Here is an 18,385-nt window from a genome sequence, read left to right on the forward strand (position 1 = left end):
CCTAACAAATACTGGTTTCACTACTTTCCATCTTTGTGCAAATACTTTTCTGCAAAGCCAGAAAGCCAGGGCCTTGTCATCGACCTCTGGTCTAGTGGCTTTGGTGCTCTCACCGCCACGACCCCAGCCTCAGCCTGGCCAGAAACCAAAGCCCCGCTTCAAGCTGCTGCAAGCTGAGAGCACTTGAGATCAAACCTTGGCTTTCGGTTGTTTCATCATGTTACACTTTGGTTGTGTCTTTCTTTCCTAGTAGCATTGGAAGAAGTCAAATGGAGGAACTGTTCATTTTATAAACAATCATTGAGCTTGTGCTAGATACTGAACAACATGTTGGTTTACAAAGAGAAATAAAAACCACTGCCAGGCACTCAAAAGCCGGGGTGGGGTGGGGGGGGGGGAGATATATAAGATGCAAAAGATACATAAAATAATGTGATAGATTCTGTAAGAGTTGCTAAAGAGTCAGGGCAGTGTTTCTCTGCCCTGAAGCAGAAAATGGAGAGGAAGATATTACAGGGAAGGAAAAATAATTCCCCTCCCCCCCACCCTTCTGAGTTCTCAGCTGAGACCTCTGTAATAAAAGACAGATTAACAAGAGAAAAACAAACAAATTTATTAATAGGTATACCTCAGGTTTATGTGAGAGATACAGGGAAAAATGAATCACTCCCCCAAATGGCTTAGAATATAGACTTAAATACCATCTTAATAGGAAAGAGTGGTCAGGTAGGCCTTTAAGGGAGAGTAAATGAATTTTAGGAAAGACGAATGGGCCCCTAGAGCAGATGAGTGGTGTGATCGTTTGTGACATTTGTCTGAATGTGGTAGTGATGTCCAGTTTCCTCTCCTCTGTTGTGCCAATCTTCCCTGATTGATAAAATCCCATGGAAATGGGATTTCTATCCACTGAGTTCCTTTCTGAGGATCTGTCTATAGGTAGGTAAAGGAGTTCAAAGAAAGTCTACTCCTATATTAGCTGTTTTTCAAAGTATTACAGCTCAAAATAATCAATACACCAATGCCACATATTTTGCGGTAGCATGTCCAGAACACTCAGTCATATTCTGAAGTGGCATATGCTACTACCCTTCAAGATCTACTGTGAATTCCAGGGTGCTCATTTAGGCTTGTGATGCATGATAGCGCCATCCAATAAGCAGAGTTGTTCAGTCGCTCAGTTGTGTGACTCTCTGCAACCCCATGGACTGTAGCCAGCCAGGCCCCTCAGTCCATGGGACTCTCCAGACACAAATACTGGAGTGGGTTGCCATTTCCTTCTCCAGATGAGCAGAGAGAGAACCTCAATTTTTATAGGGTGGAGGGAGAATATATTTCCTCAACCCCCACAAGAGTCACACCTTGGAGAGTTTAAACATCTTGATTTGGGGAGATTTTGAGTTTAAAATGACTGAAGAATAACCAGGAGAATGTCTGTGCCTGGAGCCTAGAAGTTTAGATAAAGATATAGACTCAAGATTCATTAGCACACAGAAGTGGAAAATCCCATAGATGGAGGAGACTGGTAGGCTGCAGTCCATGGGGTTGCTAAGAGTCGGTTGGACACGACTGAGCGACTTGACTTTCACTTTTCACTTTCATGCATTGGAGAAGGAAATGGCAACCCACTCCAGTGTCCTTGCCTGGACAATCCCAGGGACGGGGGAGCCTGGTGGGCTCTACCGGGTCGCACAGAGTCGGACACGACTGAGGCAACTTAGCAGCAGCAGCAGCAGCACACAGAAGATAGAACTAAAGGAGAGATGAAAGAAGGCAGATAAGTTGTTTATTCTTTTTGTTTTTTGTCTGTTATGACTTATTTCCCACCAGTGACTAGGCTAATACAACATAATTTGCAAATATATTAGTTAAAATTATAATTTCTAATATTCTGGACATAAATTTTTTGCACCTTATTTAACATTGCTCCATTTAGCCATTAGCTTTTTTCTTTTTTTTTCAAGTTTGTATGTTTTAGACATGAAAAAAAATAATAAACATATCTCAGAAAAAAGATAATTCTTTCTGAGGTAGAAACCACATCTCTTCCTATATTCTACAAAAGACCCTGGTAATGAATGTGCTATCAGTAGAACCCCAATCAATTTCATAAGGCAGTTTCTGATAATGACTCTCAATATGGAGCAGATGTCCTCTTGTGTGAAACCCAATTCAGCAAACTTTGCTAGCTTCATGTGGGGCTTCAATTTAGGCACTGAATTCTCGCTGAAAACAAGGGTCAGATGTAGAGGATCTGTAGGAACTGAGCTACAGAAACCCCTTCAGTCTTCTTTTTGTATGTATTGCTTCTTTCTGCAGAGCTTAGGATGACAGTGCGTTGGATTCACTGACTTCCACGTAAGAAGCCTTGCAGTATAGAGACCAATTTTCCTAGGATCTGATTTCTCCTGGGTGAGGTGAAACTCCATGTCTCATACGCACAAAATAGAGACGAGACTCTGGAATTACTGCGCTCTCTCTCCTTCCCGCTCCCCATGCATGCCAGGTGCGGCTGCACTAGGGTCGCCTCCTGGGTCTGTCCGGCTAATTGTGGAAACCTTGTCTGCTGTTTTATGTAACCGTGGTTTCGAAGCCTAGGATCTCTCTGTCGGGGTTAGATCCGGCGCTGGAGCTCACTAACTCCTTTCTGTCTCTGGATTCCATCCGCCCTTCCCCCTGGTTTTTCTCCCCATCCCTTTGTTCTTAGCCTAAATCTAATGTCTTCTGGGACCTCACAGACGGCGCGAGACAGAGGCGAAAACACCGGCAGGATCCGGAAGCTTGAATCCGAATTCTCCCGGGAATCCTGGCAAATAAATCTTTTAAAAGAGTACAGTCCACAATATTGTAAAGTAATTAGCCTCCGACTAATAAAATAAATTTTTAAAAAATGACTCACCCATTAAATTATTTAAAAAATAAAAGTACCGTACGAGAGGAGAGGGGCAAGATAGGGGTAGAGGATTAAGGAATACAAAGTACTATGTATAACGTAAATAAACTAAAAGGGCATATTCTACAGCACAGATAATGTAGCCAATATTTTATAACTAAATGCAATCTGATTTATAAAAATATTGAATCGTTGTTGGTACACCTGAAATATAAAATTGTAAATAACTATACTTCAAAAATAAACTAATAAGCATGAAAGGAGAGGATCCATTAGAGGGCTCTGCGGAGGGTGGAGGAGGATAGGGAAACAGCAGAAATGACTAACAGTCGAGTGGGCGGGGACAATTGGGACCGCTTCCCGCTCGCGCGCTTTCGGTTTTCAGTCAGGTCCGCTGCTCTTGTATATCTGGGGTAAAAGCAGCCCTTTCTGTCTCAAAGGTTTTCTGATCAGCTTAGTCATGTCTGGAAGAGGCAAGGGCGGCAAAGGCTTAGGCAAGGGTGGCGCCAAGCGTCATCGCAAAGTCCTGAGAGATAACATCCAAGGCATCACCAAGCCCGCCATTCGGCGCCTTGCTCGGCGTGGGGGAGTGAAACGCATTTCCGGCCTCATTTACGAGGAGACCCGAGGCGTGTTGAAGGTGTTTCTGGAGAACGTTATTCGGGACGCTGTCACCTACACGGAGCACGCCAAGCGCAAGACGGTCACTGCCATGGACGTGGTCTACGCGCTAAAGCGGCAGGGACGCACGCTCTACGGCTTCGGAGGTTGAGCTGCTGCCCCTGTGCTGTGTGACGGTCTCAAAGGCCCTTTTTAGGGCCAACCACACGGTCAGCTGAAGAGCTGGACACTTAAATATAGGGTCACTTTGTATTTGACTAGAGTGGGGTCAGAAGTAGCGAATCCTAAAAATGCCAAGGCTCGGAAGATAAGTCATTTACCAAAAGCTGCTCTTCACTTGTCTGCTTCGACTTGTTTGGGGGCTCGCTATCAATTGTTATCGTTGGGCCAGGCTGTGGAGAGTAGTTTGTGTGGGCTTCACTTCCCAGCTCTGGTGATCACACTGGGTGGTGGTAATTGCCATTACAATCTTCTCACCTGGGAAGGTGCAAGAGCACTAGCAAAGAAATAAATCCAGTAGCCAGCCATTCAAAAATGAAACAAATATGGGGTTGTTAGGTCAGAGGTGGGTTCATTGAATTTTAAACATTCGGAAATTATCTGGCCAGCGTATGGAAGGTTATTTTGGTGTCCTGTGTTTTTTATGCTAGAGGCGCCTCACAGTTAGCCGCTGAGAGCAGTGTGTGTGTACAACATTCAAGGGAGAATTTACTTAAAGGTTTAAGAGATGTGTCTTTCGGTGATAATATTACAAAGATACAAATGCAGAAACAAATACGAATTTTCAATAAAAGCTGAGCAGACTCCAGAACTTCAATGTGAAAGCACGTCTTCAAGAAACGGTATGTGATTTTTCCATTAAGGCCTGTTGCAGCTTAGAGTAAGAGACTGTCAGAAACATACCATCAATACAGAAAGCACAGTTTAATTTTTAATAAGGCAAAAGCAAATTCTTATAGTCTCTCTCTATACTACCACTGCTAAATTGCCCTAATTTGAATTGAAGCGTAGGTCCACACCTCTTGTCCTTAAATCTAATTGTAGTTTTGTAGCTATTACGTTTGCAAGTAAAAGGGTTTTTTTTGGTGTTCCAGGCCTATGATTTTAGAGGTTTCCAACTCTTTGCAGCCCCATGCACTAGGGGAAAAAAATAATACATAAAATATATAAATACACAGCCCAAAAGTACATGGTGTCACATATTTGGGATGATGTGAAATGTAAAAGATTATTATAGGAGTCCTAACAGCAAAGGTCACTGGCTGCTGGAAAATGATCAGGCTTGGCTGTAGAGATTGGGCTTGTATCAGGCTGTTAAGGAGCAGAATGCCTGGCTTCCTGATAAGATATAGAGTAAAGGGGAGGGGTAGGATCTGGGAGGGAGAGGCAAGAATAACATTTGTGAAGATGTCCAACTGAGAAGTAAACAAAAGGATTCAATGTTCAAGATGTTTCATCTTCCCTTCAAATTAAAATCTCGACAGCAACTGATGACATTTCTATTTCAAACATCACTATGATTTTTTTTTTTTTTTTCAATTTAAAGGCAATACAGATTGAATATATGAGATCCTCTGAAGAAGGAGATTATCTAAAGTTTGAAGAGAAATCAAAGAATAAAGGAAGGAGGGTGCGATGTATCCATTATCTAAACTAGTGATTCCCAAAGTGTGGTATCTAGTCTAGGAGCATCAGCTTACCTGGGAATTGCTAGAAATCCAAAATCTTGGACCCAGATTTTGCAAAACCCCAGACCTGTTGCATGAGAAACTCTGGAAAGTGAGATCTAGCAAACTGTATTTTAACAAACCCTCCAGTTGATTCTGAAACACATTAAAGTTTGAGAACAACTGGTTAAATAACAGTTTTCTTTAAATCAAACAAAAATATTTAGAATCTGAGTATACGTTGCCCTAATTTGTTTACCATATGTTAAATTTTGCATCTTTGATACCAAAAAAAAAAAAAAAAAAAACTTTAGGTGAATGATCCTAATTAAAAAAAAAAATTTAGGACAAAATATTACAGGAGGAAAAGGTACAATTGCTTATTTCCTTAAAGCATTTGGGGCAAAAAGAAAAAAAAGTATGAATAAAAAAAATGTAGTCTCAGCTTCTTTTACTAAATATCATTGGTTGTGTTTTAACAGTACTTAATTTTGTTATGAAAGGATATATTTCTTTTTTTATTCTTAAATTTCTTTGAGATTACAGTTTAACCATTAAATATACATCTTCTTTACAGTGATTTTAATAGTGATCCCTCTTCCCACCTTGTCTACCCCACTAAATACTATTAAAATAAGGCCTGACTGAATCTTCTGTTAGCCATATCCAGCCTCTGAATTTTGTTGAATCACAGAGTATACATTATGCATACTTTTGTGTTAATAAATAGTTTTGTTTCTGTCGTTCTTAACCATCTGTAACAGTGAGGAACATAATGCTATTTCACCTCTAATTTGGTAACAAAATAATTTCCTTCCCGTTTCTACCTCCTGAGTGGCTCAAGTACTCTTTAAGCCAGCCCTGGCTGTCAGCTTGTTCCTCCCATAGCTGATTCAGGACTTTCAGTTCAATACATGCGTACAAATGACTGTTTAGTCTGCATGTCTACTTCCATTACCATGATGATAGAGGCACTTAAGTGTCACTGGCTAATCAGACATCACACTGGACCAGTTTGAAGACAAGGTTTACCTTATCTTTCCAGACTCCCATCTTCTCTGAATAGCAGCATTATCCTCCTGAAGGCTAGATGTGCCTGTCATCTTTCACAATGTTCTTCCTCTGAAACATTTGACTCCAAACTTTATATTGTAGCTATTGATATACATGTTATTTCTCTATGTGAGCCAAAAGGATAGAATTATCATTAATACAGAATATTACCAGTAAATATAAATATGTATGGATATATAGAAAACTATCAGGAAGAACGTTCACAGAAATTTGAGTGATTTATAGGTGTTGGGTTTTGTTATAATCATTGAACATTGTGAATTGTTCCAATATCTTAAATAAGCATGTACAATTCCAGCCCCCACGCAGATAATCAGAAGATGTGGGGTGGATGGGGAATGAGGGAGAAAGGAAGAGAGATTCTGGGTTATATGGACCATGGCAAATCTTAACTTTGCCACAGTCCCATTTTATCATTGTAATGTTGCTGAGAATTCCTGACTTTCTTACAGAAATGATTCAAGGATCAAATGAGATCTCTGTGAAAGATTAAAGTGAAATCTTTCTATGTGAAAGTCTTGTAGTGAAATAGAAACTTAAGTTGGTAGATTTACTGCCTATTTCACCCAATGTAGGTCTTCTATGCTCCGTAATAACTGGGGAAGCGGGAGTCAGTGTAGTCAAAATTTAAAGAGCAAAGAAGGGAGAAGGCGAGGGTGGGATGTTCTGAGAGAACAGCATTGAAACAAGTATACTATCAAGGGTAAAACAGATCACCAGCCCAGGTTGGATGCATGAGACGAGTGCTCAGGGCTAGTGCACTGGGAAGACCCAGAGGGACGGGATGGAGAGGGAGGTGGGAAGAGGGATCAGGATGGGGAACACATGTCAATCCATGGCTGATTCATGTCAATGTATGGAAAAATCCACTACAATATTGTAAAGTAATTAACCTCCAACTAATAAAAATAAATGGAAAAAAAAAGTAAAGAGCAAAGACGACAGTGGGTAAAGGCGGGTATGAACAAGTTGGCAAGTCCAGATTTTTCCGAATTAGAGCAGAAAAATGTGAAATCATCTCAAAGAATCAAACTTGCCAGCTGACTTGACTGTTAAAATGTGTATGAAGAGTAGAAAGTTATAACAAATAGGTAACATAGCCTGTGAGAAATGTTAAATATAAATAAATAGAGCATCTTCCTACATAGATATAGGAAAGGGTAGAAGTACCAAGTAAGCACCATATCAGATATTCATGAGATACATGAAGTGCCGAGTATTCATGGCTTCTATCAGCCATCCACTGGTGACAGCCACTGTTGCCCAAAATGTCCTCTGCATGCTGAACACAGAGAAATCCACAGCTGCAATCCATAGCTGCGCAGCAAGTTATTGGTGAATTACAATGACTGCCAGACACACTTGCCCCTGTATCTCACTGACTGAACAAGCTTAAATTAGGATCAAGCACCTTCTGTCTGCTGAGTCCCCTTGCCCATTCTCATCTCTAGTCCTTTTAACTGCAGCATAAATGGGGAAGGCTGATGCCACAGAGCAAGACAGGACAGAAAACTGTGTAACTTGGCATTGGATACAGTGTTGTACTTCCCCCATCATTGAAGCCTATTCTACTAATATGTATGTTAGTTTACCCTTGCTTGTCATTTTCCCTTGCTCTTTGTTTCATGTTTTAAATGGATTCAATTAACTGTGATTTGAACATCTTTATTTGGCCTTTCTGTTCAGTGAACTCTGGGATTTCTTATCTGGTAGTAGAGTAGAAGACTATGATTACAAGAAAGTAATTTCTTACCCACAACCTTATTAGAGAAGAGGGCTGGAAACGAGGGAGGAGAGGAGGGAACAAGGGGGTTGCAACCATCAAAGTACCCTCCAAGGCAGATGTACCCTGACTCTCTAGTGAGCATTTCCAGTTCATGAGGCAGCCTTTGGAGTGAAATGGTACCCTGGTTGAGTAATGACAGCCACTGAAGTCATCTGCCCCCAGGCTCTTCCAGTCTTTCTGATTGTACTTTGGCTTCCCATATAGATTTGCCTGCAGGGAGCTAATGGACTGATCAGTTACACTTCTTGTTGGAAATTGTTGTTCCAATTCTTGTTCCACGAGTTCTGAAACCAGATTATTCAAGTTAGGATCTTTCCTTTTGCTGTTGTTATGTAACCCGCCAGAAATGCAAAAAAGGAAAATGCTGTCTGAGGAGGCCTTACAAATAGCTGAGAAAAGAGAACCTAAAGGCAAAGGAGAAAAGGAAAGATATACCCATGTGAATGCAGAGTTCCAATGGATAGCAAGGAAAAATAAAAAAAGCCTTCCTCAGTGATCAAGGCAAAGAAATAGAGGAAAACAATAGACTGGGAAAGACTAGAGACCTCTTCAAGAAAATTGGAGATACCAAGGGAATATTTCATGCAAAGATGGGCACAATAGAGAGAAACAGTACAGTCCTAACAGAAGCAGAAGAGACTAAGAACAGGTGGCAAGAATACACAGAAGAACTAGACAAAAAAGATCTTAACACAGATAACCACAACGGTGTGATCACTCACCTCGAGCCAAACATCCTGGAATGAGAAATCAAGCGGGCCTTAGGAAGCATCACTACAAACATCACTACACTAAGCATCACTAGCTTAGTGGAGGTGATAGAATTCCAGCTAGCTATTTCAAATCCTAAATGATGATGCTGTGCAAGCGCTGCACTCAATATGCCAGCAAATCAAGTCACTCAGCTGAGAACCTCAAGCTGTACCTCAGAAAGCCCTGTGTCTATTTGTCCCTGAAAGGTTGTTTTTGTGTGTGTGTGTGTGTGTCTCTTTTTCTGTTTTGCATATAGGGTTATCATTAGTCCCTGAAAGTTTTACCATGAGGATGAATGAGATGATGGGTGCAAAGGTGGTGCCCCACCACACTTAAAACTTACTACTTCTTAACTCAGAGTACTGACACAGGTCCTGGATCCACCCTGCATTGAGGACCTAAGCAGGTAATCAGGGTCTAGGCAGAGACCTGGAGGCGTGCTCTGGAAATTGCTGTGACCCTGAAGCAGAAAGAAGTGGCAACCTTGCTCTGCTCTTTCCTGATACATTTCAAAACTAATTAAAGCTTAAGAAAAAAAGAAGGAAAAAAAGTATCTTTCCTTTTCCCTCCTCTGTATTCTCACTGACTTCCATAACAAATGCTTTTAACCTGTCACTGAGCTGAGACAGAACAGGTCTTGGCCTCTTCCAAGTTCAGATAGATTACTGAGAAGGTTAAGAAAAGGTATCACATAAGACCTGTACAGCCTTTGCGTCTGATTATCTGTGAAGAAGTGCTGTGCAAGACCTTGCCCCCACTCTGCTGCCCATTAGAGGCCTTGCACTTCCATCCCCCGTCACCCCCTTCACTCCCCCCACCCCCGACCCAAACGGTACTTTGACCCAAATGGTACTTCTCAGGCCTCCATTCTATTTCCTAACGGGGGGGGGGGGGGGGGGGAGACTTCTCCCCAAAGGAAGACCATGCTCTGCCTGTTTGATCTCTTCCCCAAACTTCAGCTCAGAGCCCCGTTTCTTTCCTTTCACTTAGTAACCCAAAACCTGAGAAGAGACTTCCCACATGTCTGAATAAAACAGGTATAGACACTACCAGAGGTTGAAGCGACAGACTCACGGAGTCTCTTTGTAGAACTGGGCAGGAAAGCAATCCTTTTAAGACGCAGCTCACCAAAGTGGCTTTAGGATCTGTACAAGCACCCTGTCATTCATCCCCGGTTTTGAGGGGAGTGAGGCCTCAAATTACTGGCACTTAGCGATGAAATGCAGCACTTTACTCGGCAGAAGTGTGCCAGGACCCGGGTGGCGGTATCCCTCCGGAGCGGGGGAGTCAAGCGCCCGGAGGGGACCTTTCCGGCATGGTGACGAAATCCTATCTCTGCGCGGATCTCAGCCGCCTAAAACCCAAACCCCGCGCCCTTTAACCCGCGAATCTCGACCTTCCCCAAGTGACTCCGCCTTCTCTCAACCCACCTCCCCACACCGCCAGTTGCCCCGCATCTAATCACAGCTCACCATGCTCCCGGGAGAATTACAGTCGTGGCCAAAATGGAGGACAAAAGCGCTAGAAAATAGCCCCAACCTACGAGAAAACGCAGGGCCACCTCTAAGCAGCGAAGTAGGAAGTTCTAGGGCGCCCAAGGAAGCGGCGGCAACCCGCCAGCCCAGACAAGCACACTGACCCAACTCTGAAGTTACAGACACCGGGGAAGGCAGCAGCAAGCAGGGGTTTAGACCGTACAAGTGGCCTTTAGCCTGTATCTGTCGGGAGTCCAGTGCTTTGCGCGCTCTAAGGCCCTCCCGTCTTGAGCGCGCCGCGCCCTACCCTCGCGGAGTACGCGAAGGCCCGCCAAGAGAGGGTGGACAAGCGACACAGCCTCTTTCAAGTGTAGTCGTGGGTGGCTCTGAAAAGAGCCTTTGGATTTGATGGAACCTCGAGCCGAGCGCACACTTCTTAAGCCCGCTCCCCGCGGATGCGGCGAGCCAGCTGGATGTCTTTGGGCATGATGGTCACGCGCTTGGCGTGGATGGCGCACAGGTTCGTGTCTTCAAACAGCCCCACCAGGTAGGCCTCGCTCGCCTCCTGCAGCGCCATCACGGCCGAGCTCTGGAAGCGCAGGTCCGTCTTGAAGTCCTGCGCGATCTCGCGCACCAGCCGCTGGAACGGCAGCTTGCGGATCAGCAGCTCGGTCGACTTCTGGTAGCGCCGGATCTCCCGCAGGGCCACGGTGCCCGGCCGGTAGCGGTGCGGCTTCTTGACGCCGCCCGTGGCCGGCGCGCTCTTGCGAGCGGCCTTGGTGGCCAGCTGCTTCCGCGGGGCCTTGCCCCCGGTCGACTTGCGGGCAGTCTGCTTCGTACGAGCCATAGCGAACCGAGACGCGAACTCCCGGGAGCAGCGCCGCGCAGGGAGAGTAAGCAGGGGTGCGGCCGCTGCAGCAGTCTTTATAGGCACAGTCTTTTCCCAGTTGGGCGGGACAATACTTGAAAGTCCCGCGCTGGCTATCCATTGGCTGGGGCGTCATCCCCCTTGGCGCCACTGATTGGCTTGGGCCGACTCCTCCCTACGCCGCCCCACCCCCGGCCCATCCGCCTCCCTTTCTACTTTCCAGTTTGCCTAGTTTCTCCCCTCCTCGGTTTTCATTTATTTCAGGGTGAGAGTCATCATATTTGGGAGCAGCTGTGACCATGGTCCTTCTCAGTCCCTTAGAACCCACTACTTGCGATACCCTCTTCCTTTCTACGCTAACTCCCAAACTGAAGCCCGGCCTTCTGTTTGCAGCACCCCCGCCCCCAGCACCCTGAACGCATTGTTACTTTTCCAGAGGTCCCCTGGCCTGGCTGGCTGGACGAACGGATCTTGTTTTCCGCCTTTCGGTGCTTTAAAGGTCGGAAAGTTATCTCCCCCGCGGCAGGGCGCGAGATTCCGTTTCCAAAAGCCGAACTGGGGACCTGTACCTCCACCGCTAAGGCATTTTCTCTCTTTAAGACAGTAGACTCAAGTCAAAAGCCCAAGTCCGCCATCCTCTTCAAATCTGCCCGCTTCCTTAACAGACTGGGGGTGTCCGAGATATATGCGTGTGACGGAACATCCCGCTGGTTGGCCAAAGACCTCAAGTTGGGCAAAGGCCTGGGGAACAACTGGTGTCGAGCACTGGACATCCGACTCCAAATAGAAACCATCGCGGAGCACTTAGAACTTGAAGCGACCGTGGCGCGCTCAAGTTTCCTACCTTCACCTGGCTTAAGTCCCAGGTTTTACGATCGATCACAGCCCAGGCTGGGCTTCCCCGTTTACTACCGCCAAGGCTGGAATCGAGAAGTTACTGTTGACAACCCTTTATTTGAAAGCGTGGGTGGCTCTGAAAAGAGCCTTTTGATTTTACAGATGCCTCTTCTACAGGAGCGCTAGGGAGGGCTTCCGGAGACCGGGCCTCACTTGCCCTTTGCCTTGTGGTGGCTCTCGGTCTTCTTCGGGAGCAACACAGCCTGGATGTTGGGCAACACGCCGCCCTGGGCGATGGTGACCTTGCCCAACAGCTTGTTCAGCTCCTCGTCGTTGCGGATGGCCAGCTGCAGGTGGCGAGGAATGATGCGCGTCTTCTTGTTGTCTCGCGCCGCATTGCCCGCCAGCTCCAGGATCTCGGCGGTCAGGTACTCCAGGACCGCCGCCATGTAGACGGGCGCGCCGGCCCCCACGCGCTCAGCGTAGTTGCCCTTGCGCAGCAGACGGTGCACCCGCCCTACCGGAAACTGCAGGCCTGCGCGGGACGAGCGCGACTTGGCCTTGGCACGGGCCTTGCCGCCTTGCTTGCCACGACCGGACATGACAGCGCCACCCACTAACAGATGCTCCCGCCAAACGCCCGACAAAGTCGCCCTCCACAGCCCCGCTTCACCCTTTTATAGACAGAACGGCGATTGTCTACGAAACGCTTTGATTGGCTACAGCACATCTTCGGCCTCGTGACCAATAGGATAGCGCAGTCAGAATCCACTCATTTACATAACCTCGTCTCCCTCGCGAGAGAGCCACTGAAAACTCGCCAATCGCAGCGGGGCGTGATCAGAACCTTAATTTGCCTACAGCCTCTACAAGTACCGAGTCGCTGCCGGTCCGTCCGGGTGCTTCCTGTTGTCTGCGTTCCCGCTAGGTGCCGCAGCTTGTGCTTGCCGTGATGCCTGAGCCGGCAAAATCCGCTCCCGCGCCCAAGAAGGGTTCCAAGAAAGCCGTCACCAAAGCCCAGAAAAAGGACGGCAAGAAGCGCAAGCGCAGCCGCAAGGAGAGCTATTCCATCTACGTGTACAAGGTGCTGAAGCAGGTGCACCCGGACACCGGCATCTCGTCCAAGGCCATGGGCATCATGAACTCGTTTGTCAACGACATCTTCGAGCGCATCGCGGGCGAAGCGTCGCGCTTGGCGCATTACAACAAGCGCTCGACCATCACGTCTCGGGAGATCCAGACGGCCGTGCGCCTGCTGCTGCCCGGCGAGCTGGCGAAGCACGCCGTGTCCGAGGGCACCAAGGCGGTCACCAAGTACACCAGCTCCAAGTGAGTCCCTGCCGGGACGCGGCGCTCGCACGAGTCGCCCAGCTACTTGACGCTCTAAAGGTTCTTTTCAGAGCCACCCACCTTCTCAGGGGAAGAAGCTGTCATCTTTTTACTTCATTTTTGCTGTCTGTTACGGTACATTTTTGTACCGCCGATTCTTTTTCTAGGAAGAACTGGCCTTTCTCTTAGGTTGAAGTGGAAGAACTCCGGAGAGGGCTAAGTTTTGTCGATCGGTCCAGAACTAGCTAGAGTAATTAATCGCTCCCTCATACAAGTAACTTGCCTTTTCCAGTGAATCCGTGCGAGATGGGTGGTCAGTGTAAATCTACTCGGGGGAGGGGCTGGTGGACTTAAAATTAAGCATTAGTTGCTTTACAGCAGATAGAGTGGGTCAACTCTTTCCTGAGCTCAAAAACCACACTTAATGTTACTTTAAAAAGCGATATTTTGATACCATGCCCCAGCATGAATAGAAAACTTACAGTGCACCTGGTTATCTTGATTCCGTGTGTCCACTGAAAAAAGCGCAACCTGAGTTACTAATTGTGTTTTATTCCGTAATTTGTTGTGGACCTAAGCCCCGTAGGTGGACTTCCCTCGTGGTTTAGATGGTAAAGAATCCGCCTGCCGGGCAGGAGACCTGGCTTTGATGGCCTGGGTTGGGAAGATGCCCTGGAGAAGGGAATGGCTACCCACTCCGGTATTTATTCTTTCTTGCGGAATGCTATGGACAGAGGAGGCTGCCAGACTCCAGCCCACGGGGTGGCGAAGGCTCAGACACAACTGAGCAACTAACACTCCGAAGCCCGGGAGACAGCCTTTCAAATAGCGAGCACTGAGGGGCTGTTGGGAGGAGGTAAGGGCGGAACCAGAGTATATAGCAGTTTTGCAAAAACAAACCAGGTAGTTGAATATTCATCAGAAATTTCGGCTAAAGGAAAAACCTCAATGAACTTGGCACTTCTTTATTATGTGTATGGAAAGTTGGAAGAGCAGGCTGACTGACATCGTTCCTTTGATACACACTTTTCACTATCTAGGACCAGTATCCTGTTTTTCTCTATCCTGAATCCCGGGATGACTAGGGTGGCTGCAGTGGCTAGATGGCTTGATGGCCACATCCTTTGATTATGGAGATGGCAGGTGACATTTTTCATCCAGTGGACACATAGTTCAAGTAATTTTTAATCTACACACACTTCTTGTCTCACTTTGCTATTCCTTTCAGATGCCTACACTGAAGTCAATATTTTGCCCAAATTCTAGATATTAAGCAACACTGTCAGAATAAGGTAATACAAAAGCCACTGTTACCCATAGTAAATTCCACCCCCACCCCCCCCCCCACCCCCATGTTGATACCAACACAATTCCCTATAGTTGTAGTTTTGCTATTTTATAATTTGGGTAAAGAAGCAAGAAGGAGAGAGGCTTTAGAGTCCTGGACTTCAAGAACCTGGGCCTGCCAATCCTAAAATGTGCTCCACAGACTTTATCCAGCAGCTTTTTTGTTGTTGTTAAACCTATTTAGCCTTAAAACCACTTGCCCCTTCCCTGGAACAATTCCCTCCTCTGAAAACAGAGACACCAAAAATGAGAGAATAAAGGCCCTCACCTTTTTTTAGACTAGATGGTTAAAAAGCAGTGTTTCCTAAAAACAGTTCAAAGGCCATTAGATCTTTATCTATCTACCCATCAAATCCTACATACTTCCACTGAATCCAAATCTCCAGGCCTTGGTGGGGGGGTGGGGGGGTCGGGGGTGGGGGGACAAGGATGAACAGTCTGTGGAACACGTCAAGTAATTCAAATGTTTGATAACCACTGACAGATTAGATATGAGATTCCCATATTGCTTGGGAAGAACTTGTTCAGTTTGCAGTTCCCACCCTAGACATTTTCTTTCTTTTTTCCTAATTGTCCTTTCCCAGAATTGTTTGTAAAGCAACATGCACAACTAGTTTCATTTATTCCCTCATTAATACAGAGTACCAAATATTGCATAGAACTTAACATTTTCAGCCTTTACTGAGGTTTAAAAATGCATTTTAAGGAGGTCAAATGAGAACAGAAGATAAAGTACTGCAAGGTATAAAGGTGAAACTTCCTGGGGGGCCAGCGGGGGGGGGGGGGAGGGGGGAGATGTTAAGCACACTGCAAGCACCCTTTTGTTCATTTTTTCTTATGTATGTACATAAAATCCCAAATACTATCTTCCAGTGTGATTTGCATTACCTCTCATCCGTCCCACCCAATCAAAAGCAGGTAACTTGTCTCCTAGTTATTGTACTAAATCCCTACTTTCTTCCGTCCCAGAAAACATTTCCTTGCTTTTGACCTGCCTTGCTTGGATCTACTGAGAGATGAGGCAGGTTGCCTGGAGCTTGGAAAGTTCAGGTAGAGCACGGCAATGTGGAGGAAAGACAGAAAGATGATAGGGGAAAGTTTGAGTTTACAGGATAAAAATAAAACAAAAATCTTCTAAGAGGCATGCAGGATGTTGGGTAGATAACCTAATTATAAGTGGGTGAGATAATGCTCAGTATTTGGTTCTGAGGACTCAAAATATGAATAGGAAAGCAGAATACAACTGGTCTGAAACATGGAGAAATCCAAGACTCAGTGCAACTTTATTACCCATCAATCAATAGTTCCCTTTAGCACCAGCATGACACAAGTGTGAAAGCAAAACTGACACATTGTCTAGGTTCCTTTATGAGTATTCGTGCGTATCACGTCTCACAATACGGGAGAGGGAAAAACTTCATAGTGAGATAAGTATTAATAAAACAAGCAATAAAATATCAATAAACAGAAAACGTCCCTGTCTATATAAAACTACATTCTAGTTGATGGATGCTGAGAACAAGCGAAAGAAGGAAAAGTATAATGGTATATTTAGGAGATGATCTGTACAGCAGAATATTGAGTTTGGATGACAGATCTGATCAGTTAATATTTGAACAGAGGCCTGAATGAAAAAAAGTGAGCCAGAGGATAACTTAAGAGAGGTGTATTCTCAGAACAAAGGCCCTGAGGTAGGTGTAAGTCTGAGAAGTTCAAAGAATAAGCAAGGCCACTGAGGCTGAAGCACAGTGAGCAAAGGAAGGATGTGCAGGGAGATAGGATCAGAAAGGTAGTTGAGGGTCAGATCGTGTGTGCCACTGAGAGGCCTCCTAGGCCACTGGGAAGATTTTGTCTTTAATTTGAAGTTAACTTGGAGTGCCTTTGGAGAGAGTTCCATCATGAGAGCGTTCCATGACATTCTTTGACTCATGCTAAAGCTCACCCAGGGTACTGTGTTGAAAAACAGACTAGAGGAGAGCGAGAGTAGAGGCAGGAAGGATATCAAAGAGGCTACAGTAACAGCTCAGGAGAGAGATGGGTGGTAGCCATGGAGATAGTGAGAAGTAGTCAAGATATATTGTAAATGAAATTGATGAACTGTATACAGGTTATGACTGAAAGAGAGGAGTCAAGGATTAATTGCAGGTTCTTGGACTGAGCACTTGGAAAGAGCTGCAACTCACTGATAAAAGGGGCAAGTAGGTTTGGAGGGGGAAAGCCTAGAGTAATATCTTGGGCAAAATGTTGAGATTCCTGGTTGCTATCCAAGTGGAAATATCAAATAAGAAATACCAAATTCCCAAGTTGGGAATATGAAACATGAGAATCTGGAGTTCAGGGAAGAGAAAGGGGTTAGATTCTAAACTCCCACTTCTTGCTTGTTTATAGTGTTCTACCCTTTCTTTCCTGGAGTAGGAAATGGCAACCCACTCCACTGTTCTTGCCTGGAGAATGCCCTTGGACAGGAGCCTGGCAGGCTATAGTCCATGGGGTCTCAAGGAGTCAGGCATGACTGACCAGCTAAGCAGAGCACCCTTTCTTTCGGGAAGCTTTTAGAATCAGTGTAACATGTCTAGATACATTTTTCCCCCTCACATCTAACCTTGGTCTCAGTATTTCACTAAAATTTGGACGTATTTGGGAGCCCTATTCCACCTACCCCAGCTGTTGACTGTTGTTATGGATTGAACTGTGTCTCCCTAAAAGATACGCTGAAGTCTAACTCCCTGGTGCCTTAGAATGTGGCCTGATTTGAAAATGGGATCTTTGTAGATGTAATCCGTTAATAAGGGCCTTAAGGTGAAGTCGCTCAGTCGTGTCCAACTCTTTGGGACCCCGTGGACTGTATAGCCCGCCAGGCTCCTCTGTCCATGGGATTCAAGAATACTGGAGTGGGTTGCCATTTCCTTCTCCAGGGGATCTTCCCAACCCAGGGATCGAACCCGGGCCTCCTGCATTGCAGGCAGACCCTTTATCCTCTGAGCCACCAGGGAAGTGGGCTCTAATCCAGTGTGACTGATGTCCTTGAAATGTAGAAATGCACAAGAAGAAAACTGAGACAAATGGGGTCACGCTCCTGTAAATCAAAAGATAACCTGGGGCTACGAGAAGCTGAAAGACAAGGAAGGATCCTGGCCAAGAGGGACAGGGCCCCGCCAACGTGTTCACTTTAAACTTCAGAATGATGACTGAGTACATTTCTGTTGGTTTAAGCCACTCAGTTTTGTGGGGCTTTGTTACGACAGTCCTGAGAAACCAATGCAAACTAAAAATTTTAATAATAGAATTATATTATTTAATTTTAAATATAATTTTACAGTTTTAAAAATTCCTAGACATTCCTTCTTAACAGTAGTATTAATCTCTGGCCTGGTCAAATACTGGTTTTAAAACTTGGACATTTAGTATAAATCTATAGTTCTATTTTTTCCCTTATCTGCCTCATTTGGCCTCTTTGAGACCTTCCAACATAAAAGGTCTGTTGTCTTTCCTTTTGTTCTGGGGAACTATTTATTACTATTTCTCAAATGGTTCAAGATCCCAGCTAGTTGAAACAGTATGTCCTACAAGCTGGCTTCACGGGATGCCCAGAAGTACAGCAGGGCTCAGAGGCTGGCTGAGCTCCGTGAGCGGCTCGGCGCTCCAATTCTCCCCCTCGGCAGCTGCGCTCCTGAGCGCTGTCCACAGTTGTTCTTGCCTTCACACCCACATGACCTTCCATCTTGCTGCTGCCTCTTG

The 18,385-nt window shown here is 45.5% G+C and overlaps 4 protein-coding genes across 4 annotated transcripts; 2 read left to right on the top strand and 2 right to left on the bottom strand.

The window, feature by feature from the left end:
* Positions 1-3,307: 3,307 nt before the first annotated feature.
* LOC110141135 (histone H4) lies at positions 3,308-3,841 on the top strand. The gene has a single exon (XM_020899887.2). The coding sequence runs from the start codon at positions 3,351-3,353 to the stop codon at positions 3,660-3,662; it is 312 nt and encodes a 103-aa protein (XP_020755546.1). The 5' UTR covers positions 3,308-3,350; the 3' UTR covers positions 3,663-3,841.
* A 1,215-nt stretch (positions 3,842-5,056) lies between these two features.
* On the bottom strand, positions 5,057-11,980 carry LOC139035123 (histone H3). The gene has a single exon (XM_070467270.1). It carries the CDS (start codon positions 11,111-11,113, stop codon positions 10,703-10,705), a length of 411 nt encoding a protein of 136 aa, XP_070323371.1. The 5' UTR covers positions 11,114-11,980; the 3' UTR covers positions 5,057-10,702.
* Positions 11,981-12,068: 88 nt separating this feature from the next.
* LOC110141132 (histone H2A type 2-A) lies at positions 12,069-12,685 on the bottom strand. The gene has a single exon (XM_020899883.2). The coding sequence runs from the start codon at positions 12,571-12,573 to the stop codon at positions 12,181-12,183; it is 393 nt and encodes a 130-aa protein (XP_020755542.1). The 5' UTR covers positions 12,574-12,685; the 3' UTR covers positions 12,069-12,180.
* Positions 12,686-12,841: 156 nt separating this feature from the next.
* On the top strand, positions 12,842-14,926 carry LOC139035124 (histone H2B type 2-E). Its single transcript, XM_070467271.1, has one exon. The coding sequence runs from the start codon at positions 12,924-12,926 to the stop codon at positions 13,302-13,304; it is 381 nt and encodes a 126-aa protein (XP_070323372.1). The 5' UTR covers positions 12,842-12,923; the 3' UTR covers positions 13,305-14,926.
* The last annotated feature ends 3,459 nt before the right edge of the window (positions 14,927-18,385 follow it).

This window comes from Odocoileus virginianus, chromosome 5 (genome assembly GCF_023699985.2).
Source record: "Odocoileus virginianus isolate 20LAN1187 ecotype Illinois chromosome 5, Ovbor_1.2, whole genome shotgun sequence".
In the NCBI taxonomy this organism is placed as follows: domain Eukaryota; kingdom Metazoa; phylum Chordata; class Mammalia; order Artiodactyla; family Cervidae; genus Odocoileus; species Odocoileus virginianus.